The sequence below is a fragment of the Saccostrea echinata genome, unplaced genomic scaffold (genome assembly GCF_033153115.1).
Source record: "Saccostrea echinata isolate AGI-Se365-2 ecotype Australia unplaced genomic scaffold, CSIRO_AGI_Sech_v1 ptg000045l, whole genome shotgun sequence".
Classification (NCBI taxonomy): domain Eukaryota; kingdom Metazoa; phylum Mollusca; class Bivalvia; order Ostreida; family Ostreidae; genus Saccostrea; species Saccostrea echinata.
Window position 1 is genome coordinate 3,779,766 of NW_026889794.1, and position 25,703 is coordinate 3,805,468.

Genomic DNA, 25,703 nt, shown 5'->3' on the forward strand with positions numbered 1-25,703 from the left:
ATATGAAAAGAAGAAGTCTCTAACTGTTGCTTTCACATCGACTTTTAGATACACGATGTTTTATCAATTCACGATATTCATTTTCATTTCTACTTTAAATTAATTTATCTCATTGGACTCAAAATAAAAGACAATACAGAGCCTGGAAAATCTGTTTCATATTTGGATGTTTGACACAAGAACCCTCGAACCAGGGACCATGAGTTCCACAATTAAGAAGAAGCGCCCTGTTCAACCTGATCACATACTCATGAGCAGAGAATAAGATTATCAAAGAAATAGTGCATTTTACTATATAATCAATAGACCCCCACCCTAACACTAGACATCCTGACCAAGGGGCCATAAATCCACAATGTAGGAAGAGAGATCCTTGCTTATCATAACCATGCACTAAGTTTGTGTGCTTTATGTATAAAGGTAGATAAGAAACTGTTAAAGTATTTATGCATCTTCACTATATGATCAATAGAGCCCCATCCAAACTCCTGAACCCCTGACCACAGGGCCATGGATAACACATTTTCTGTAAAAGAGTCATTACTTGTTATAACCATGCCAACAGCTTGATTGCTTGATTTCCAGCAGTAAAAAGAAGAATTTTGAAAACTGAATTAATTTTGATGGTTTTAGCCCCATCATATAGCCCAAGGAGGGCAGGGATCATGAAATGCATAAGTTATATCCCCCTTTGTCCATAGATACTCAATGGTAAATTTGGTTGAAACTGGTTAAATATAGTTCATGAGAAGACGCTGAAAATGTTCAAAATTTTACGACCGACGAGGATACACATCAACGGACAAAAACAGGTAGCAATGGGTCACCTGAACGACTCAGATGACTTAAATTGATATTGATGGCAAACTAACAACTCAATTTCATGATAAACGTGATAACTTCAACTTTTCTATCGTCAACTTCCCCATTCTCACCATGGGGTTTATGCCTCCCATTTGGTTCGATACGCAAGAGCATGTTCTGTTAACAAATAATTTCCACGACGAAGCAAGCTATTGACAAAAAAGGTGATGATACCACATTAACAGTCTCGTTTATAGTCAATATTTTGTAAATACTATGGTCGATAAAATGATCCTTTTAGCAAATACATTCTACCGTGAAGTCGAATGTATGTAAATTGTTAGACTAATATTTTAACACTGGCTTCTGTGTTGTGTTATACCATATCATTCTGAGAGGTCTTATTTAAAATTAAGCTTTCTGCACTGATTTTATCATATTTTTTTGATTGTTTGCCATTGTCTTTTTAGCAAAATATCCAAATATAAAAAAATGTGTGTCAGACTCTGTGGTGTCTTTTATTTCGAGTTCAAATGGTTATACATCTTCGCGAAGATGATGGTTATATAGAATCAACATAGGAATGAAAATGAAAACTGTTAATTGATAAGATGTCCTCGATATATCTAAATGCCGAATGGAAGGCCACAACAAGTGACTCCTTCTTTTCTTGTAGAAGTTATTCAATAAATTTTACTTTATATCAGTACAAAAATAAGTTTTCTAGTAATGGGACTCAATTATCGGCAATGGGAATTCAAACTGATTGTTGGAAGACTTGATCTACAAAAACTAGATCAATATTGTTCCCGGGTAATCAGAAACACAAGCAGGGATGGGGTAATTGTAATTAGTATTTGTAATTGAGCGTAATTAATTACATTTTCTAAAGTAATTGGAAGTAATTTGTATTTGAGCCAGTCTTCAATTACAAGTAATTGAATGTATTTAAATACATTTCCAAAAATGTCATGTATTTTCAATTACTTTTCAATTACATTTCAATTACTTTTTTTAAGTTATAAGTTTAAAAAGGTGTCTTTTCAAGATACACAGTTCAGTATACCTGTGTGGCATGGGCTTGTGTTTGTGCAACAATTAAATGTCTCCGAATGTTTAATTTGTTTATATAGCATGTCACACTGCCCAGGGCAATAGGTAGAGGTCTAATTTTGTCCAGGTGTGAAGCCCTCTAATACCCAAGAACAAAAACACTGAGTAAATGTTCACTACAGTAAAAACCTTATTCATGCTTATTCAGAACCAAACATGAATTCTTTTCATGTCGTTTGAGATGTCGTTTGAGTGATGCTGTGTTTGAAAATCTGATGATGATTAAAATGAACTCAAAACAGTAAAAACATTTCAGTACATAATGCTTTGTGGATCTCAATGCTGTTTATATATGCATGTTTAAAAAAAAGCCTGGACTGTTACATGTATTTACCGAGGGAATGGTTTTATAAAGTGTTAAAATGTCGTAAGTTTTCAAGCTATTGATAAGGGTAAAAGTTTGCGATTTCATATTTTCTATCCAAATTTGATTTACACCATTTCTCGAATAAATATGCTGCTGAACAATACTCCTGGAGTTTCTCATTCACTGTTGTTAATATTTTGATGAGAAGTAAAAGAAAGAGGCTTGGTATAATATTTACACGAACTTCTTAAGCATCTTTGTTTGTAAGAATTTTTATGAAGTTAAGGAAAATAGGATGGGATGTTAGGAGGCTTTCATGTACGTTTCAGCTTTTCTGGCCCAGTGGTTCTTGAAAAGAAGATTTTTAAATGACCCCACCCAATTTTTACTATTTCTTAATTATATCCCCTTGGAAGAGGGCGTGGCCCCCAAGGATACTCTGTGTAAAGCATGCTTGAAATTGGCCCAGTGGTTCTGGAGATTGAAGATGAAATTGTAAAAAGTTTACGACGACGATAACATTGACAACAACGACGAAAGACAACGGAAAATTTTGATCGGAAAAGCTCAGTTGAGCCTTCGATTCAGGTGAGCTAAAAAGCCTTTGTTTTGCATTATTCATAATCACAGAACTCAGCCTGCTTTCTGTTGTCGAAGAATCTTAATATGGACTTTATTTGGCTCCACTATCAAAATGTTTGAAATTGTTGTTTATTGTGTTATACCTTTGATCAAAATGTCACACCATAATGACTAATCTATTGTAGACCAACTTTGCTCCGATTAACCTATTAAAATTCCATTTATTGGTTCTATTAGAAAACCAATATACAAAGCTTCAGCAGGCAGTTATAGTGAATTGCCAGGGACAAACTAGTTAAATTTGTTAAGTTTAAAATACATTTCAAAACTCCATGAATAAAAATAACTCTACTGTAAGCATGAATTCATTACATGAATAAGCGCGTTTGGTGTAATGAAAAATTGAGATAAGGAACAGTATTCAAGCTCATATATATATATATATATATATATATATATATATATATATATATATATATATATATATATATATATATATATATATATATATATATTAAAGTGTTATAAATATTTAACACAAATTTTTCTATTATTATATATATTTATTATCCGCTGGAGGGGATAAAGTAATGCGCTTGTATGGGGGGGGGGTGTGAGAGAGAGAGGGGGGGTGAGTTAGTTTGTCCCCTGTGCGAAACCGAAGAGACGTTATCAGCATCGGGATCAATGTCGAATGCTGCCTTGATTTATAGATATTCTCTTTTCAAGGGGATGCTCCGCTTTGCAGTGCCCTTGTTATTATCATTTCCAGGCCCGTAGAACGCGGGGGGGGGGGGGGGGGGCAGGTGGGCGCGATTCCCCACTTTTTCTGAGTATACTTTTTTCCTATAGTAATTTTTCCTTTAGATGCGGATTCCCCCCCCCCCCCCCCCCCAACTTTTTGATGTTTTAAGGGTCGAGCTCTCGCAAATTTCAGGATTCGGACAGTAAATTACCTTTTCATTTTTATCTTTCTTTGTTATTTTTTTTTGCTTGTCAGTTTTTTTTTGGAAGTTGCCCCCCTCCTTTTGAAACCGTTGCTACGGGCCTGATTATATATGGCTCATGGCAGGTGTATCCCGTCAACAGGGGATGCTTACTCCTCGGGGCACCTGGTCCTACCTCTGGAATATTTGGGGGTCCGAGTTTATGCCCTATTTACAGAATTGTATTGTTTGTGGGTTTTAAGAGATTGATCGCTGTTCGTTACCTTCACCTTTTTCAATATAATAAATATTTTGGGGAAGACAAAAGTATAAATTAATAATTCTCTCAAAATATATGTACTTTACTATACTATATAGCCTTTTTAAAGCCCCCCCCCCCTCAAGTATGATTTTGATAAACAGTACATTCTACTTTGTTATTAAACATTTTTCAGCTGCAGCAGTTTTAGAAACTGCATGAAGATAAAGTACATGGAATTTCAAATGGGGTACAAAAAGATTTTATCAGATGATTCAGTAGTGTATTAAATGGGGTACTCGTAAAATGTTTCTCTGGCATTTCAAAAGGGGTATAAGATGTTTTTGTGAAATATGTTGTCTCAATGGCATTTAAAATAGGGTAGAAAATGTTTTTGTTGAAAGTACACATTGAAAATAATTCAAAATAAAAGAAGACAAGACAAACGCTCTCCTTTCTTTTATTCACTAGATGAATAAATGACACATACACGTATGCATAATGTATCAAACCATACTTGTATAACAATATACCATATAGTAATCTTGGTGTTGAGAATATTTGGCAAATTTCATATCGCCAAAGTAGTTTAAATATTGGCTTTTTTAAAATAATATTTTGATGGATTTTTTCTTTAATAATCTGTTCAATAACTGTATCAACTTTATGGAAATATTGGTGCTTTATTTTTTTTTGGGGGGGGGGGATTTTTTTCTTTTGATCCAGAAAACTTACTTATGCAATATTACCAAATATACGATATTTAGGCCACAGATACTTTTCTCATGCAACATTGTAATGTCAAAAAAAGAATGTAGAATGTATCTCATATATGAAGTAAAGAAGGCTGATCTTCTACATATTATCAGTTTTAGGAATTTTAAATTTCACCGAATCATTTAGACCTTGGAATCCATTTACACTTCTGTAGGGGATAAATGCAATGGTACATGGTATTAGTTAAATAAGAAGAAGACCCCTTAATTCAGAGTGTGAACAATTGTAGCATAAAAAAGTGAATTGACTCCATCACTTCACATAAGAAATAAATAACCCTTGCATCATTGAAGTACTATTTTGAATTTTAGGATATAGATGCTCCTTTATCACAATATCTGCTGTTTATTGCCTGTCTCCTGACTGTTTAAGTAGTCTTATCTCAACTTTCAGATGCTTTGTTTTCAGGAGTATTGACAGGGAATTCCAGAGTTGGCCAACTGAATGCTTCCGCCTTCTTTAAATTGATTTCTACTTTTGTCCCCATCATTTTCACTGCACTTTTCTCTGGAATTATTTCCTAGAAAAGAATAGAAATTCTTTATGCAATACATTCAGCTTTATTTCTTAAACATTAGGATTTTTTCAAATGGAAAACAGACACTAATACAAATTTTAAACATATCTACCAGTAATTAAATGGAAATTCAAAATTTAACAGTTCCAAAATTAGAATGACCAAAATCGTAAAAATTTTAACCTATAAAAATAACAGTTTCTACCGAGATAAGCTCTGTTATCTAAATATTAAAACATACTTCTCTCAGTATTATATCTTTTTCAAAGAGACTCTTTCCTCCCTCAAAAACGATTTTGATGACACAGCGCACCCTGTTGACAGTTATTGAACATTTTTCAGGAACAGCAACTTTGGCAAAAACAGACAGAGATACAGTTGATGGAGTCTGATGCCAATCAAATCGACAGGACTTCTTCTCTCCCTCCACCTACAAAACAGATAAACAATCAATTTTATGGAAACGATTTAAAAACATGAATATGTGGCTTCTTATGCATGATCTTTCCTCATCCAAATCATTATTCATTTCTTTAATACATAAATTAGTAACTAACATAGAGGAATTTGATGTTGTTACAGCTTCAAATTAATAAATCTACTTTATTTTCATATTCATTGTATCTTTTTTTTAATCGAAGGGAGGTAATTATATTGAAAATTATTTGGCAAGCTTTTTCTTGCCTCTGGTTTGATCCATAAGTGTTTCCCTGTTTCACAGCCTTCCTGGGCTAAAAATTGATCAAATTCTGATGTCTTTCTGTTACAGCAAGACCAAAATTTCATGCTGGAAATCAAAATGGATTTAATTCAGTGGTACATTTAACCTTAGCTTTAAGTATGAATTATCTAGAAAACTACAATATAACAATAAGGTAACAGTTAACTGACAGACAGACAAAAAGGATAATCTAAGAAATACAGATATTAATGAATTATGCTATAATACACCCTTAAAATTAATATGAAAAACACCAATTTTTCTACCTTAGATAGATGTTTAAATATTCAATATACACTTCAGATAAGACTTTCAGAGTTACCTACCCCTCGTGAAACACGGGAAATCCTGGATGATATAGACATTTTTCTGTGTTACTTTCTTCCCCTTCATAACACTGCAAATTTAAAGCAGAGTATTTTCTGTCTTGAACATTTTTTTTTAATGATTATAAAAATTCTTCTTTGAAAGTTTTTTGTAAACATGTTAAGCAGATTTCTGTACACACAAAAGTACACTTGTATATAATTTTTAGGTACATGTACCTGGGTATATAAAAAGATCTATTTAAATACTATCTTTTTTCTACTTACTGCTTTACATCCATTGTTTTTACATGATGTGCCTACTTTCACTTCTGTGGGGTCAGCTTTATCTGAAAATATTATGTATTTAAAACAACTTTGTACTGCATATTGTATATAATAATTCTTGACAAGATCATAATTACAATAGTCGCATTATTAACATAAAATTTTTTCCCCTTTATATAAATTCATAAATTTCACAAAACAAAAAAAAGATGAGTGGAATTTTATGTCTGTGTATTTTAAGATTAAGCACATGCAAATATGAAACAGTTCAAAAAAGGGACCTCATCAACAAATTCTTAAAATATTCGTTAGAGCCTTTTACACCTGAAAATAACAGATAATACCTTCAGTTGTTTGTTGATTGGCATTTTCCAAGTGTTTATCCAGGGCCTGTTTTAGTGAGGATGTGACGTTTACACTGAGGGGGACCAAAGGTTCATCTGAGGAGGGTCTTTCTGAGGGGTCTCTAGGTTTCTTGGGCTCTGGCATCTTTACTTCGATGACCTTAAATAATCAATCACAAATAAACAAAGGTTTTACATACAAATGGTGAATTTTGAAAACTGCATACCAAAATATTTACTTTTAGCTTGTTACATACAGGAAAATTATACAGTCAAACTTCGAGATCTAGACTTCCAAGTATTTTAGAAACTAAGTGTAAAATACTTATTGATAAAGAATAAGTGGTTGGGACTTTCAATTTACTTCAACATCTGGCTCTAAATTCGCTCTTGAGTACATCTTGACCTATGATTTTTACAAGAGGAATATAAAATAAATTATTTAAAAAATTGAAATAAGAAATGTTTTATATTGAAAAGTATATAGCAAATATATAAAAAAGATAAAATAAGCAGATTTTTTCATCAAATTACTTTTTTTTCTTGAAATGAATTTGATAATTCCACTAGAATTACGCATGTGTAGGGGGACATTTTCAACCATGTCAAAATAAAAGTTAAATATACGGCGACAATACCTTGTACACAGAATATCTTCATTTACTACTGTTTAGGAAGGATAAAATTAACATACAAAAGTATTTTAATGCACGTTATGTCTAAAATAAAAGAAAAATTGGAATTTATTTCTTCTCATATTTTGAACGTAACGTCTGTCAGACTCAATACACCGGGTACATTGTTATAAAATGGGCCATTGTTTATGCAAACTATTTAATCTTTCTTGTCTACTGATAGAAAATTTACCTGTTTATCAATTAAGTGATCGCAGATTCAACAGAAAAGCACGTGTGCTTAGAAATTAACAAATCTGTGGGATGCTTCCTGTGTCTGTCATGGCAAGTGGGCGTTACGTTCTATTTTAAGAATGGAGCTCGGAGATGCTTCTTCTTATACATTTGACTTAAAGGTTATGAATATTTCAATTTTCTCCAGTGTTCTATGCAAATATGTTTACAATACGATAAGAAGAGCTACAGAGAGCGCCCGAGAAGCCACGAACGTTTGTCTGTCAAGTGTTACGTTACACAAAATATGTTACGTTCATGAAAATGTAAGTTGTCTTTATCCTAGATTTTAAACACATATCATCAAATATTGTCAGCTAGTAGGTGTATTTTGGATTTTTAAAAAAAAAAATATGAACTTGCACGCTCTTCTTCACTACATAAACACTTAAAATTTGACATTTCTTACATAACGTACCGATTGACAGACATTGCCTGAATACTATCGTAACGGTGACGGACAAAACGAATGTCTGTTCATGTTACGTGAATCAAACGGGTGCATTCAGATTTACATGTTCAGTGAATTAAACCAAAAAGTATTTTTATTTAAGTATATTAGTGTATCATAAGGCAAAATTTGTCTTCTTAACTTAAACAATACAATTTTGTAGTTGTTTTCTTGCAGTTTTTAAAACGAGTCTGTCAGGGTTACGTGCATCCGTACATGTTACGATATAGGTTTGATCTATATGAAATAATTTATTTTTTTAAATTTCATTAGTATTTTCATAAATAATAATGTCTTGTGTATTATAATTTCCAAGAATAAAAGATAAGCTTGGAATGATAAATTTTAATGGCTCGTTTCAAACAGGTATTGCTCAAGAAATATCGTAACATGACAGACATAGTGGAAATTTTGTATGTTGCAAAGCATATAGCAGAGATTTATTTTTTAAAAATTCAAATTTAAAATCTATAAGGAATCAAAATTTGAATAATATCCATTTCTTAGGGCAACATTATCTTTTTGATAAAATAATGAAAGTTTATGGTATATTTGGCTTGCTAAGTAAAGAAGTCTGTCAGTGTTACGATCATCAGTTTGTACATCAAAAGTAGCTTAAAAATCTTTTTTCTTCTATGTAAGAGTGAAAAATTTTTTTGCATTGTTTAAGGAATTGTTTAATTTTATTTTTTACAGTTTATTTGTATTGCTAAGCATCAGAAATGTAATTTAATCATGTCACGTTTTATCATACGTCTGTCATGTTACGTTATATGTCTGTCATGTGTTACGTGACACATATTTCAAACATTAATAAAATATTTATTTTTGACTTGATTATCTATTCAAACATTTTTTTGTCCTATTTAGAGTCAAAACTTCAAATACACATAAAGAAATCTAAGAAAAAAACGTGTCTACAGAATTCTTTATTTGTCCTCCCAGATGTACTCAAGAGCGAATTTAGAGCCATATCCATGGTATTTGAGATATCAGTGTTTGAGATATAACGAAGTTCAACTGTATGTGCATAACATTTTTTAAACACAGGGCTAAAAAAATGTATGCATAGAAGTACATGTAATACCAACCTCATCTTTGTTGGAGTTTGTTTTCTCTTCTTTTACTGGTTCTGGAGGTTTAACATTACTGTGTTTTCCTTTTGAGCAACCCTGCAAAATTAAAAAGATAATAAATATAGTTCTAAAACATTACCAAAAATATCAACAAAGCCTGAATGGTAACAGTAAAACACAGTTATAGTAAAAAGGCTTAAATGACTTTACACTTACAACTACTTGATTTCATGCCCTGTAGTTTTCAAACATATCATGGTCTTAGCAGATAAAAATCAAATTATCAAAATGGTTTCCTGACACTTTTTGTTAAACTAAGTATGTTTTACTGTAAAGGGCAGTCTAATTCATTAACAATCCATTTAATACCAAACAGCAGACAATTGTATTATGACCTAGATTTTCCAATTCGCAAGTGGTAGTTATGCGACCAAGAAAAATAAAGATGAACATGACTAGATTTCATTAGAGTGTGTATATATACCAGTTCATATTTCTAAGATTTACTTTTACAGATTTGTATAGCCTGATATTTTCTTAATTTGAATCTCAATTTTAATTGAATTCAAATCAGAACGGAAGGAAGAGTAGCACTCTGATAACTTATTTACAGAGTGACACTTTATTTTGATGGAGTAAAATACAGTCAAACCTCATTATCTCAAACTTGATGGGACCGAGAATTTTTTTTTTAGAGATATTCAAGGTTTTGAGATATTGAGGGTAAATTATTTAAAGTGCTTGAGACTTCCAGATCACTTTGACATATCCATGGTATTCGAGAAATCAGAGCTGTAGATGCTCACTGGAAACAATTAATTCTTCATTTTTTTATATTTTATATTCTACTTGCGAACCAAGTCTTATTGAAATTGCACCAAAACTGTAGGAGTAGCGTTTTGAAAAATTGTTTACAGACAAACAGACAGAGGGATGACGGACACCTTGCATAAGCTCTTCTGGTCTTTGACCAGTAGAGCTAAAAAATTGTGAACAATTTATAGTCTTAGTTATATTTGCAGGAATATTCTCTTGTATTTAAATCATTTTGCAGTTATCTATCTTCCAGTTAGAGCAGTATGGATTTTAATTCCGTGTAAGATAATGAATTTGTGAAATTTATTATTTTGCATGATTTTGATGTAAAATATATATAATACTGATTGCACTTTTCACAATGTATCATGTTTATATTATCACAATGGATCATGTTTATATTATTAATTAACTGCACTGAACAGCCCTACAGCACAAGAGATTGGTTAGGACAATACCGGTGTGTTGAGGAATTCTGTGAAATCTGTACTGCGTTTTTTACAACAGGACCAGCCCTTCAATGCATCATGGAACACAGGTTGACCTGGGTGATAAGTACAACTGTCTGTAATATAAAGAGATGGCACATTACAGAAATATAAATGAAAACCATTTTTTTTCATGCACCTGGTATTAGATTTATAATAAATGTTTTGACAAAGGTAAGGCATTGCACTCTTTGTCAGATGTAAGGCGAAAATGTACAAGACGTTTGGATGTACACCACCTTTGTGTAATCTCAATCTCTGAGAATCTGAATGATATTTCCAGAAAAGCATTGCTATGTAACTGCAATGTATATGTTTTCCCAAGTTAATAGAAAGAATGTTTTTTGTTCAAATGACAATGTCCTATGATTGGGAAGGCCATGAAGGTCAATGGGACTAAGACGCCACTGTTGAAATTGTTAATGCACCATTTTCAAAATGGTTGGGCCATTGGGCCATCCCTATATTCTCTAATAGGCCATTTTTTTGGTTGATAAAATAAAATTACAAATAGGGTATAGGTAACTTGACACATATACATGTAACATACAGATACTTCACATGTATGCAGTACAGTATATCTAGGGAAATGCTCATACAATATGAAACACCCATATTTTTGGATGAATAAGATAAAAATTTTGATTGAGAATTATAAATCAGTGCACAGTATGGTACCTTTTTTGTCCTAAAGTCCTTTATGTGACAAGAAGCAGTTTTTTTGTAGTCTATTTTTATTAGAGGGTTTTTAACCAATGAGATTCCATGCTGCTGCATGAAATGAAAATGAATGCATAATGTAGTTTTAATGAACATTGCAGGACTTGCCTACTACAGAAAGTTGAATGTGCATCTTGGCACTATGAATAGTTGATGAAATGTGCCATTTTTACCTCAATGCAACTACAGCACATGGCTCAAGCTCTTCCCAATCAATGCCTATGGGCCCTGTTTAATGTTTCATACCAATTCTGATCTATGTGTATACTATTAACTATTCAGAGAATCTAAAGTGCATGTCAACATGGTGGATCAATTTGAAACAAGTAGACAATGTTGAGATTGTGTTGAATGTTTTTATTTTTTGGATTTTTGGATTTAACCAATGATTATTATTTCATATATTATTTGATATATTATTTTTTGGATTTTTTGGGGGGAGTGGAACCTCAAAAGATTTAGTGATTTTTTTCAATGCAAATATTTTCAATCTAAACCTTTGTCAGAGCAATTCTGGGTATACAGGTGATCATCCTCATGCCAGGGGTCCTGAGTCAACATGTTGCCGTTGGACCTCCGACTAATATCATTTGATATTTTATGGACCGACTGCAGTGATGTCTTTTGGGAAAATTACAAGTCTTGATTGCTTTTTATATAGATCTCTCAACCAATCATATTAAGTCTTTCAGTGATAAACAAATTGTAAAACATGCATTTGAGGTGTCAATTGATTCCTTTTTGTTTACATTTATCTGTCTACTTACGAAAGTTTTGAATTGATTTGTGGTTCTCAATGAGAGAAACAAACCAAAAGAAAATTAAAAGAAGTTAGTCAGGGATCTAACGGTAATGCATTGACTCAGGACCCCTGACGTTGTGAGGATGATGGGAGGCATTCTAACTGTTGTTAGGGCCTGCTCTGAGACAAAGTTACTATCCACCAATTCAAGAGTTATTTTCAGATCAATCATTTATTTTGAGATTAATCTAAACCCCTTCACTATTGTACCCGAGTATAACGCTCTACTTAGAGTTTGACTCATATGGAAGAAGAAATGTATTAAAAGTAGACACGTGGCGTGAGATGTGAAAGTGAACAGATGACACACTTCTTCACTCTAATCACAGTCAACACCTGCATTTTGGGCTACTTTCCTTTGTTTTTACGTTTCCATTAATCTCAGCGAGATATTTAGAGACTAAAAATTTTGGTCTGGCGTCTCTCCCCTCTAGAAAATTTTTAGTCTGTACGTAACGAATCTCGCTGAGATTACGTTTCCATGACATTTCAAATACTAGCTAAATTACTGAATCAATTCCAGATAAACTAAGGTGTCTATCACAAGCGTCTAGGTAATGCAAAAAGAAATCTTAAAAAATCACAATTGACAAGTAAACAAACCACTTCTGAAAACATTGTGACTCCATTGACAAAGCATGATACACAGAAAAAAAAACGCTTTATAACGGGTTTATTAGCCTACCTTCTTCGTTGCTAGAGAGATCAAACTTTTGACCACATCCTTTGTTGTAACAGTGGACAAGCTCGGTCATTTTGGAAACTTATAAACAATCGACTACACTTATTTTTCTCCTCAATTCTGGAAATTTCTTCTTGCCGTTAATGCCGGTATCGGAAATACAATAGAGACAATAAAAGAGTGAACCGGTAAATAACATGGGAAAACCCGGATAAAAGTAAATTTTAAACGTTGACGCTATTTTAACCAAAATGTTGACATCTTCTTCTCCACACGATACCTTAATTTTATCTGATTTTAATTCATTGTAATTAAATTATTGCTAAAAATTAAAAATAATTTTGTATAGTTTAAAAAAAATAGATGTTCGACCCTTTCGCATTTTGACTACACTTAGTATGCGAGCGGATATCACATTTCATTAATTTTAATCAATAAGATCGTATACACTATCGTCTTAATATTTAAAGTAATAATGCGTCTTAATTTAAAATAATACTGAAAATAAGTATCTCCGTTGTGACTTTACAGACTTGACCCTTGGATGGTCTTACACCCTAAATTGACACGATAACTTAAAATTATCAAAAATACATTATATGTTCTTCTCATATCATACTTCCCATTTTTGTTTCGATCTTTCAACTGTATAAAAAAAATACCGGTTAAAAGGTAATCTCAAAAAGGGGGGTTTATCAGATTAAAGTCAATGCTAGAATAGAATTAAAATTTTTGATAAGTTATCTTCTTTGTCTTGTTTGTCTAGAACATATTTTATGACAATATGTTGACAAAAGTTCCAAAAACTCTCTCCAAACTTAAAATCTGAATAGCCATACTATTCAACCATGCTAAAATCTGAATATAGCTATTTTTACAATTTACATGTTGTTCTTGTCAAACATCTTTTCTTTTCTTTTTTTAAATATGAAAAACCTAAATGCTGGTTGGGGGAAGGGTACACCATCCGTAAGTCAGGTGCCTGAGAGCATCTTTCGCATACATATGCTATATACAAAACTAAAGACATTTTCTCTGGATTAATTTGATAAACAGATATATGAAAAAGAGTTACATAGATTGTTATAGTTAGTTTTAAATTCTATGAATTCTAAAACTTTAATGTAACTAAAGGACACTTGATAAATCGAAATATTATCTATACCAAGAATATACTTGTATACATATACATATGTATATACCTACATGTATGTATCTGTCATGCAAAGGATTCTCAAGATATTGAACGGACATTATCATCTTATGTCTAGTGTGACCTTTGACATTAATAGTGACTTATAAATCAATAACTGAAATCTACTTTTCATTGGATGCTAGTGTTTGATGTATTTCTCGTCGAAATATTGAGCGGACAATACTTGGTCTTCTGACCCCTGCTGATGTTGAGGTCTCAAAGGCAAGGGTCAGACTACTCTGGTCATAGAAAAATATTTGCCGCTCAATATTTTGAGCCCCTTGCTAACTGACCCTGACATTAAAGTGTCATATCATCTTTTTCTCAAAGTCTACTTTTAATGCCTGCCAAGCAAAGGGCTTAGATGATAGAGTCACCGGAATTAATTTTCCCGAACTGCTTGACTGGTTAAGTAATAGACTCTACCCATCTATCAAGATATTGAGCGGCTAATATTTTTCTATGTTCTGAGTAGTCTGACCCTTAACTTTGTGACCTCAAAATCAGCAGGAGTCTACTTCTTTGGAGGTATCTTTTGCACTAAGCTAGAAGTCTAGCTGTCAACCAAAGGGTTTTCAAGAACTTCTATTTCTTTTTTTAAATCTAGGGTCGACACACCTTTTTCCTATATTTGTGTATTCTAACATGCACTACATACTATCGATGATGTAACCCTTTCGTCTCCATGAGCCTATTTTAAATAATTTTTTTTAAAAAGTCTCGTTTTCGACTGTTACCTCTCTTTGAATGTACGGTCAGTCGACAACAAGGTATTTAAAAAAAAGCTTATAAAGACAAAAGAATTACTATTATTGATAGCAATTAAGTACATTATGTAGTTCATATAAGAATACCAGGCCCGTGGGAAGCAAATTCAGTTTGGGGGGGGGGGGCACAGCCATACATTTTCATTTGACAGTTGAGGGGGCACTACCAAAAATTCCTTGACAAGCAAAAAAAAAAGTTTTTATTGAGGGGGCACAAGCATATAGTATCTATATACTATAGTAATCTACATATCGGCAAAATTATTGGGGGGGGGGCAAGCCCCCCCCCCGTGCCCCCGGTTCCTACGGCCATGAATACAAAATAGGAAAATAGTGTGTCGACCCCAGATTTAAAAAGAAAAAAAATGGAAAAGGGGTGGGGGTCCATGCTCCAAGTGCCTATGATTTAATCGGTATTTTTATTTTCGCTACATATGATTTTGATAATCAATCATCAGACTTTCAGAAACACTAAATACTCCAAATACACTAGTAAAATTATATATATATATACGTAAAAGACAAATATCAAAGTTTACACTTTATAGCCAGTTGCAAAATTCAATTTCTGAAACGTCATCATATGCAGTAAATTAAACTTAAAGTTTTGCAATCCTCATGTGAATTCATAGATTTTTGCAAAATCTTTCATTTATGAAACTCTGTGCCCAAAAGAATTATACACAATTTTAAAAAAAATGTCCATAATTTAATTTAATGCTGCTTACTAGGAAAATTTTAAATGCCTGACATCTTAAAAACGTCAGAAGCATATACGTTTTGTGATTTTTTATTATTTAAAATCATATTAATTTTTTTATTTATTAATTTTTGAGCCACAAAAATGTAAGGCACTTTATGATGCTCATGTACTGCACGACTAACATATTGTGCACACCACTAGCAATCTCTAGCCAGAGTTATCGCTCCTTTTCGTGTACGTGGGTGTTACATGTTCCTACTAGTATCTACCGATAATAAATTTAATTTCGTGTATTGCATGTACACAGGCTTATATATCAATAATTAAGGAAAAACAAGCATACCACGGTGATCTAGAACGATATGTCGAAACGCGGTATGTATTAGTAATTTTTATTCTTAAAATTTTAGTCATAAAAAAATCAAAGTACCAAGAGTTCGCAAAGTCGACGATTTCTTACATCACAATCAACAGGATATGATTCTAATAAATAAATGTAAGAAAAAAAATAGTTTTTGTGCAGCTATTTGTATGCCGATATTAAAAGCTCAATTTGATCTAGCTTAGATATTGGTTATTTCAATCCAGAGTCTGAGATGTTTTAAATAGTTTTATTTTAATTTAAAAATGTTCGAACTTAGGGAGAATATTTTGAAGGCTATTTTCTAGGTACACAATGGAATAGCCTAAGACAATTTTAAAACACATATATCAAATTACATATAACCCTTAAACGTAAAAGCACATAAAAGTTATGTAATCAAACACTAAACACTATCAATTATGTTTACTAAAGATTTAAGACTGATATCAAACGCGTACTTAAATCCAATACACCCACTAGGAAGATGCACTTAACCGGAGAACTTATCTGCAACGGGTCAATAATCAGCACATTATCTTTAAAACGTATTAATATACCCATTGCTCAAGTACATTGTTCAAACCATCATTTAATGATGAAGCAATATTTTTAGTTAAATTGTGTATTATTAGCTCCATCGATAAGCACATTGCACTACCGGTCTTAAACAGCAAATTGGTTTTTACAGTCGAAAGACCAAGAGACAGGGGTTTTTTTTATTATTTTAACGAGAATTGAAAACGGGATTAATATTAAGGTCCAAGGATTTAAATGTTATAACCTTTCCAAATAAGCAAATTATGTTATGATATGAATTTAGGTAATTAAAAGAATCATATACAACACTTTTAATCAACATAAAGTATATGTCACTATGAATATATAAACACTAACAAGACTCCTTCTTAATTCTGGCGTTTCAGGGCTGGTAGAAAGATTAAAAAATGGAGAAAATGTATTGATTGCCAATGGATATATGTGGGAGTTTGCCCGCCGGGGATACCTAACGCTTGGTGGATACGTACCAGAAGTGGTGATCGAACACCCCGAATTGGTAACACAGCTGCACGAAGAGTTTGTTCACGCCGGAACTGACGTACTGCCTGCTTTCACCGTAAGCTCAGTCCTAAGGAACCAGCCAAAATAAAAAGAAATCTTAATAATTTTTAAAGAAAATAAATAATTTGATAATGAATTAATACAAATCTTTATCTCTTCGCTTAATAATATATATAGATATGTTACTGAAAAAATATAAATAATTTGCAGTATTTTGGACATAGAGAAAAGATGCGTTCGATTGGAAGAGAAGCGGAAGTTGAATCCTTAAACAGACAGGCTCTCAGAATTGCCAGAAAAGCGGCTGATCAGACAGGCTGTCTTGTAGCTGGCAGTGTTTGTCATACTCAAGTCTACTCTGTTAACGATCCAGAAACACACGAGAAAAGTAGAGCAATATTTAAGGTTTAGAATTTTTTTCCATATGTCCACTGGAACTCATATAAGTCATAATAGAGGTTCAAAGATTTCAATAAGTCTTTGTGGAGAAACTTTTGGAAAGTACACAAGCTACAGTTTGATTCATATGATTGAGCAGTATGACCCATGATCTTTTTCTCTTAATAGTTTTGATACTGTTTCGAAGTGATGGCCATTTTTTTTGGGAGCTACTTACAAGAAAAACATTTCTGAATCTATCCTTGTTTGTTTTATCAATAAGGACATTTTTAAATCTTGAATCAATTTATTTTACTTGAACCCTCAGGAGGTTATAGAGTGGGCAGTAGAGGAGGGGGCGGATTACATCGTGGGGGAGACGTTCTCAATCTTTGAGGAAGCTAAGCTGGCTCTGGAGTGTATCAAACTATATGGCAAAGGTAAGGTTTAGGTTATCTCGGTAAGATTTAAATTATCTCGGTAAATCGCATTGTAAGGGGAGAAATTATATGCTGGCAAATTCTTTGATGTATGTATATCAAACTGTTATGATGGGCAATTAAATTATCACCAGCTGAGCAAAAAGACAAACAATATACGAAAGACTTTATAACTTTTACAGTTGGCTTGCAAATAAGGCATTGCAATATCCAGTTGAAATTATTACAGTAACATTCAACATCGAGTTCTTTTTTCCCCCAAGCTGCAAAGGAAAACAACTGAGTGATTATAAATAAAGACAAGTAATCTGAAAACATCATTTTAATTAAAAAAATATCACAAAAATGTAAATTAATTTACTTTTCTGAAATTTATTTTAACTTCTCATACAAGGTCTCCCTGCTGTTATCACTTTGAGTGCTCATATACCGGATCAGACGGTGGACGATGTCCCGATACCGGAAGCTTGTCGTCGCTTGGAGGAGGCCGGGGCGGTTGCAGTAGGATTGAACTGCTCTCGGGGTCCTAAAACCATGATTCCACTCATTCGAGAAATTAGAAAAGTTTGCAAGGTTTGCCAAATTGAATTGAAATACATCCTTAATTAAGTCATTTAATGATTTTTTAATCATTCGAACATTACATTAAGCTGAAAAATAGGTTTGACCCCCCTCCAAAAGAAAGATTTTCACTTTTTTTTAAACAACAGTAGAGACTTTTCAAAATCAATTTACAGTGAAAACTGTCTAATCCAACACCTGTGCAACCCGTCACACTTTGAATTGCGACGTTAATTTTTTCTCTCCAGTTTTACTATTTTCCATGATTTTTTACACTGTGCAATCCGACACCCTGTCTATTTCTACATAAAATTCGTCTCCCGGTGTATGTCGGATTAGACAGGTTTCACTGTACATACAATATGAAATTTAAGACCACGCAAAGAAAAGAAACAACTTCAATGTCTTTTTTTAAAGTTAGAATGATATTAACTGGTGTCCATTAATTGAAGGGCCCCATAGCTGCAATACCCGTGCCTTTCCGTTGTAAAGATGACTGCCGCACATTTTATTCCTTCAAAGATGAAGAAACAGGTTGGAATTCAAATGAGATGATTCAGTAGCTACTCATCTGCAATTAATTTTTCTCCCTACAAATATTCTTCTTTTTTCATTTTTTTAGGAAAGTTTCTCTATCCAAATAACCTTGAATGCAAAAAATGTTCCTCAGATGATATCAGAGAGTTTGCAACAGCAGCTAAGGAAATTGGTGTGCAATATGTCGGCCTCTGTTGCGGAAATTGCGCAGCTTACATGCGTGATTTAGCGGAGGTCTATGGTCGTACACCGGAAGCTAGTCGATATTCCTGTGACCTGTCTCTATCGTTTGTCTGGGGAGAGAAAAAGGCACTCAATAAAGTAGCAGATAAGGAATTCATGTATATGGTGTACGGAACGGAGAAGTAAAATAGGAATTTTCATAATAATTTACCTTTTTCCATACCTTAAATCGTTGTGAAATTTACACATTAAACAAGTCCTTGAATTATTTTAAAATTTATAGAAGAGTTTGGCATTTTTTAGAGGCGAAAAGGCACATTAGTGAACGATATTTGGTGGCTTGCAGGGTCCGCGTTCGATTTTTGTCTTTTAACAAACGTCGCCGATAGCTGTTTCCTATTTTTATCTGAGGTCTTAGAAATATACGTTATACCTTTTTTCAAAGGAAAAAAATGGAAGAAAACTTAACCTCAAAAGAATGAGGCAAAACAGACATTTATATATGTATCAACTCAGCGGTTTTTCATCTGTGCATTTGATAAAATGGTTTTGATGGGCAAATTCAGCGGAAAGATTTTTTTTATTAAGAAACCCAACGTAGTCAGGGCCCTAAAGAAATGCATTCTCGACACGTTTCGGTTGATCTTTCTCGATCGTCTTTTACCTAGAAGTATTGTAGATTTGGATAAAGATTTATTCCCAGGTTAAGTTATAATACATACATGTAGCAAAGTACTATTGTTCCCCAAAAGAGATCTTTAAAGCTTTGTTTTTAATTTACTTGTGCGAAGTACGATTGTTTAGTAAATTTTAGGTTTTTATGATGGCAGGAATATATATATGTACATGTTGATGTTTAAATATTAATGTTTAATATTGTTTTAAGTTTTGTTCAGTGATCTTATACGGAATGAAATACAAATTCTTACAGATGCATTCTCTCAATTTTTTCTTACATCAAAATAATTGATCTACATCAGAATTTGTATGATGTAAATGATTTTTTTTTCTTTTGCATATAAATAACTTGCTCTTAAAAGCATTTTATGTATGCTTGTAAAATCCATTTATCTTTTAATATTCCTTCTATTTCGGAGGAAAACCTTCACATTTTAAGATATCATTATTTTTTCCTGCCGAATTTCTTAAAAGTATTGTTTTAATACGATTCAACAGGTTGTTGTGAAACTTTTAGGTTTAAAAAAAATTACAAATTGGATCAACGAAGAGAAGAGATATTATTCACATATCCCAAAGAGAGTTAACTCTCTTATCAGAAGGTTGATGAACCTTAAAATTGAGCCTTTGCAATCTTTTATTTCTAGGTCTACATTAACCTCCTACAAAATAACAAACTTTGAAAATATTGTTTCCCGTTTCGCGAAAGTTGCGGGGACATTAATTCTCATTTGTATGTCAGTCTTCAGCCTTGGTCATAATTTTTTAAATGAGAGAAGATATGGCTCTCATATTTCAAGACCTTTCAAAATAATTTTTGACTCATGACCTTAAAGTTTGACCTAGTCCTAAAAATTCTAACTTTTGGAATGACTTTTGAATGGGAGAAGATAGGGCTTCAATATTTCACCGTGACAATCTGTGGCAATGTACTAATATGAATTTAGACCTCATTTGTTTTTCAAATATCATGTTTGCGAATATTTTGCACACGTCAAATTTCTGAAATTTGCCGATCACATCTTCCTACATTCGGGCAATGCAATAAAAGTTATTTTCCTCACTCTTGAAGACAGCTTGTTTTGAAAGGGTTTACTTTTTTGTTCTTCTTCAGAATAGAAAAATACGACTTGAACGAAAAAGATTGGTTCTAAGACTGTGAAAATTTACTTTTTATATAAAAAAAAATATTTTATTTAATTTTTATTACTCACGTTCAATACATAGCGTATGTGTTTTAGATCTGAATATTAAAATGGTATATGATACAAATCAATTATTATTGCACTGAAGTCATTTAAATAAAGAGACATGCACATAAATAAGATGTACATGACATTGTATGTAATTGATGATCATCCTATAAAACATTTGGAAATTGGAGATGTCGAAGGATAAAATTCTTGTTTTCATGTACAATTTCGAATAAAAAGTAGAGTGTGTAGTGTAAATCAACAAACTTAAAATTCGTCCTCATGCAACAACTTGTTAAAGAGGCTGGGGGGTTGTGGCCATTTTTAGACTATATTGATCTCCTTTAGAAGAAGAGCTCCATATGAAGATATAGAAAATGATCAAATTTTAAAACTAAAATTTTTGAAATTTTTCTTTGCCAAATGATAGTTGACAGCTTAAGATATCATATCTAAAAAATTAAGTTAAATCTGGTGGTTAATTTGTGGTTAATTTGTTGACCCCCCAGCCTCCTTAACGTTAAAGCCCTTGCATTCACCTATGGGTGATAAGAAAGATTATATAAATAGTTCATTATAAACAAAATGATCTATTTCAGATTATCATGGCTGTGTATTTTCCTTTGTAAATATTTGAAACTGAATATATTATTGTTGTTATTTTGTTTCGGACCAAGTAATCTATACTTTGTAAATATTTGAAACTGAATATATTATTATTGTTATTTTGTTTCCTTTAAATAATAACGGACCAAGCAATCGCTTTAATATATATCTATACTTATACATGAATAAATTTTGCAAATAAACTCCGAATGGCCTGCACCAGAGTTCATACGTACTACACTGGGTACTCTAATTTTACACTAGGTATGAAATGATGTCCGTAAACTATATTTAGAGTAATTATCGTAAATTTGATTAAAAGTTTACTTTTGTTTTCGATAAACAGCCGTGAAATAGCAAAACAGAGAGTGCTGTGGTGGTTAGGGTGGGAGGATCTAAGTTACTGGCAATTTTAACACAAGCAATCGTTTAATTATTGATAAAACTTCATTAGTGAATTTTTAATCAAAAGTTGATTTTAGTGATACATGTAAAGAACAATTAAGTTGTGATAACTATTCTAAAACAAAACGTTTTCGTCAATCCCCAATCTTAGTCTAGAACGTCATATGGCATCAAGCCCGACGTTTTAAAGAAAAACGAGGCGATTAATCATGCACTGCATGAATACAATGAATGAATTATGTATTTTCACTCGATAATCAATTTAGCCACCCCCTCCCCCCAAGCTGAACCTCTGAGCTGGGGCCACAAATTTCACAATTTTAAGAGAGGCATCCTTGCTCATTATAGCTATGCGCCTAGTTTGTCTGCTAAATACCCAGGAGCAGAGAAGAAAATTTTCATTAATGCACTTTCACTATTTGATCTATAGAGTCCCACCCAACTCCAGAATCCCTGGCCCAGGGGCCATGAATTTCAAATTTTGGCAGATGTCTCAATGCTTATTACAATCATGTCAACAGTTTGACTGCTTGATGTCCAGGAATAAATAAGAGGATTTTTAAAAATTGCACTAATTTTCATGGTTTAAACCCCACCCTTCAGGCCCAAGAGGGGCAGGGACTATGAAATTCACAATTTTTGTTCCTCTTCACCCGTAGATGCTGCATGCAAAAATTGGGTGAAATTGGTTCAGCGGTTCCAGAGAAGAACCTGAAAATGTTCAAATGTTAACGCACGACAAACAACGACGGACAAAAGCAGATAGCAATAGGTCACCTGAGTGACTAAATGACATATAAAGGAAAGCTTTATTGTGAATTGGCGTGGAAATATGGTACAGCACTTGATGCCGCTCTTAAGTTTTGAATATATTTATAATTAGAATGACAATTGGTAAGTTGTGCAGTAAAAATTGCATATTCGCCACTGAGAGCATCAAAGCAACGCGAAATCGAAGTACAATATGTTTATATTAAACGTGTTTACATGTAAAGAGAAAATGTCATTTATGAATATGCTATTGTTCAGATATATATAAAAAAAAGTGGTGCATACTAAGTTTTCACAAAAACTTTTACTAAAGCTGTAAAAAAAAAATTGCTTTAACCAATATGAATACAGTATCTTGTTTTATAATATAAGGCCTATTCATAAGATGTGAAAATCTAACTTTTATAAAAAAAAAAAATATGCTGATAGATTTATCAGTAAAATGTATGATAGATTTATCAGTAAAACATATTCCTTCTTTTAGTCTTGATGGAAATGGAAACAGAGCACCCGACGTATATGTATATACAACAGGTATCAAAATAAAGTTGCTAGCAAGTGTAGAGAAAACGTCAATTAATGGAATTCGTATTTTTCAAGTTTTTACAAAAAAAGCAAAAACAAAAAGAAGGGGAGACCCTTGGGTTTATGACGATTATTTACCTTTTCTCCTAAACTAACTATAGAATTTTGAACAAAACATTTCTTTGCTATAAGACTGTAATTAACTATTAGTAGAAATCATAGATCTATTATTGAATTTGCTCCGTCAGCAGTGGTAAAAATTCATTTCCCCGCGCTTGCACGGCATTTCATCTAGTGTATCCTAAATCTCAATTAACGAAACCCTTTCGCGGTGGAGGTATACAATGCTACAAGTAGATCGGTCATTGAGAGATAAGAAAGAATTAAGAAAGCTCTAAATACATGTGTACTAACAAAACGTGCTTTTTGGACTTGGAGAAAAAATATATCACATAAAGGTGAGTGTATAGAGACTATTTACTTCATTTTCAACATAGGGTACCTGCCTTTTTTCCGCAGGAAAATATTCAAAGACAATTGACTATTCGTGAACAGAAATCACTGTTGTTTACTTACACTGGGTAAATTAATGGAAATAATGAATTCAATTACTTATCCATGGTCTAACATAATGTTTAAAATATTTCAATCTATTACAAATTGTGTAATTAACTGTGAACAGCCAGTTTTTCTATATTACTTCTAAGGGCAGATCACACTAACTTTATAAAACTACCCTACAAGTAGAATTCTTTAGTGTGCAGAGTTTAAAGCTACCTTAAGCCCTGGTGAAATATCTTGCTGAACATTCGCTGAACCACGCAAGTAAAACGAGAGAAGCTATTCCTCATTTGTCACATTTTTGTTGATATTTCCACTAAGTCGACTCTTCTAATGACATCACTTTAAGAGTTAACGTGCATTACGTCAGCGTTAAAATGGCGACGTTAAGTTCCAAACAATGGCACTTACAGGCATAAATTTTTCACAATATTTAAAAGATAAATATATACTGCTACATATTATCTGAAAGTTTATTTTTTCGGGTTTCTTCCCCGGCATTTAAATCTAAATTTCACCACGTGGCATTTCAAAGACCAAAACGCCCCTGGTTCTTTAATATTTAATTTTGTTTTTCAGGTGGATTATAATTTTGAATTTCAGTGAAAATTAGAAAATTAATAATCACACAATATATACAGAATTTCAAACAATGGATGACTCAATATCTTGCACAAATGAATGAGGGGGAATTTGTTCAATGTGAAAACAGAACCACACCAGGATACTGGAAAGTCATTAACATCAGGAAGTACCATCAGTTCCCACATCCCAAAGATCTCTTGCTTTTCTGGAGTTGGCAGCAAGAATGACACCACATATGATCTTTGGCGATATGAAGTTGATTTTGTGATCAAGGAGAAGTACAAGGAGGAAACAATTGCTCAGTCATTTAGGAGATCATTGCGAGGAGATGCAGGAAAGGTTGCTATGAGACTTGGTCCTGGAGCGACTGTTACCCAGATACTGGACAAGTTGGAGAGTGTATTCGGCACTATAGAACGAGGAGAAACCATCATGGAACAACAGGGAGAGAAGAGCATATGAGTTGGAGTTGTCGTTTAGAGGAGATTTACAGAAAGGCAGTTATTAAAGGAGTTGTTACCAAGGAGGATGCAAATGAGAAATTAACATCTAAATTCTGGAATGGATTACATCAATGGATTAAGGATATAACTGGATACAAATTGACCGATTGACCGACTGACCGATTTTGAAGAACTTAGGAAGGAAATAAGACTTGTAAATAAGGAACATGAAATGAAGAAGGCCCAATCAAATATGGCTGTAACATCAAGTGAAGCTGAGAAAGGAGATGGGATTAAGGAACTTAAAGGAATGATTCAACAGTTTACTACCAAAGTCAGTGCTATGGAACAAGGAAATAAGAAATCAGGACAACAGCACATAAACTGGAATTTCAAAGATCTTGGTGAACCATATGACAGAATTCAGTCACAGTCCAGAAGAGGAAACTATGGATCTGGGAATTCATACAGTGGATGTCCTCAATAAAGGAATTACAATGGTCCAAGATATAATCAGGGATACAGCTATGATTATGGGTATGGATATAGCGACAATCAGAATTCTGCTTTACAAGAGACAGAAGATGGAGAACCTATATGTTATAGGTGCAGACAACCTGGACATATAGCACGTGGATGTTATGTGCGTTTGGACCACAGTAGAAGACATTTAAACACCAGGAGACTTTCGTTGCGGGGCAGATGATAGGTCATTATAGAATAAGCCCTAATAGGAGTAGAACAAGTGAATTGATTGGAAGTATCTCAGAAGTTGAAGCAAGTTTAGAAGGAAATATAGTCAGAGCATTGATAGACACTGGATCTACTGTTTCAACAGTCAGCAATGATTCTTATTTGAAACA

General features: G+C 33.0%; 3 protein-coding genes across 3 annotated transcripts in view; 1 reads left to right on the forward strand and 2 right to left on the reverse strand.

Moving 5' to 3' along the window:
- Positions 1–25,703, reverse strand: part of LOC133201790 (mitochondrial import inner membrane translocase subunit Tim13-like) — a 164,597-nt gene that overhangs the window by 75,934 nt on the left and 62,960 nt on the right. The window lies entirely within an intron of this gene.
- Positions 4,436–13,006, reverse strand: LOC133201571 (cysteine and histidine-rich domain-containing protein 1-like). Its single transcript, XM_061337370.1, has 9 exons — positions 12,890–13,006; positions 10,653–10,759; positions 9,394–9,474; positions 6,944–7,103; positions 6,600–6,661; positions 6,333–6,403; positions 5,970–6,072; positions 5,527–5,715; positions 4,436–5,288 (listed from the first exon to the last, which is right to left on the reverse strand). The coding sequence occupies exons 1-9, from the start codon at positions 12,957–12,959 to the stop codon at positions 5,151–5,153; spliced, it is 981 nt and encodes a 326-aa protein (XP_061193354.1). The 5' UTR covers positions 12,960–13,006; the 3' UTR covers positions 4,436–5,150.
- LOC133201575 (betaine--homocysteine S-methyltransferase 1-like) lies at positions 15,830–19,442 on the forward strand. Its single transcript, XM_061337372.1, has 7 exons — positions 15,830–15,926; positions 16,839–17,029; positions 17,185–17,379; positions 17,681–17,792; positions 18,187–18,365; positions 18,806–18,887; positions 18,976–19,442. Exons 1-7 carry the CDS (start codon positions 15,914–15,916, stop codon positions 19,257–19,259), a joined length of 1,056 nt encoding a protein of 351 aa, XP_061193356.1. The 5' UTR covers positions 15,830–15,913; the 3' UTR covers positions 19,260–19,442.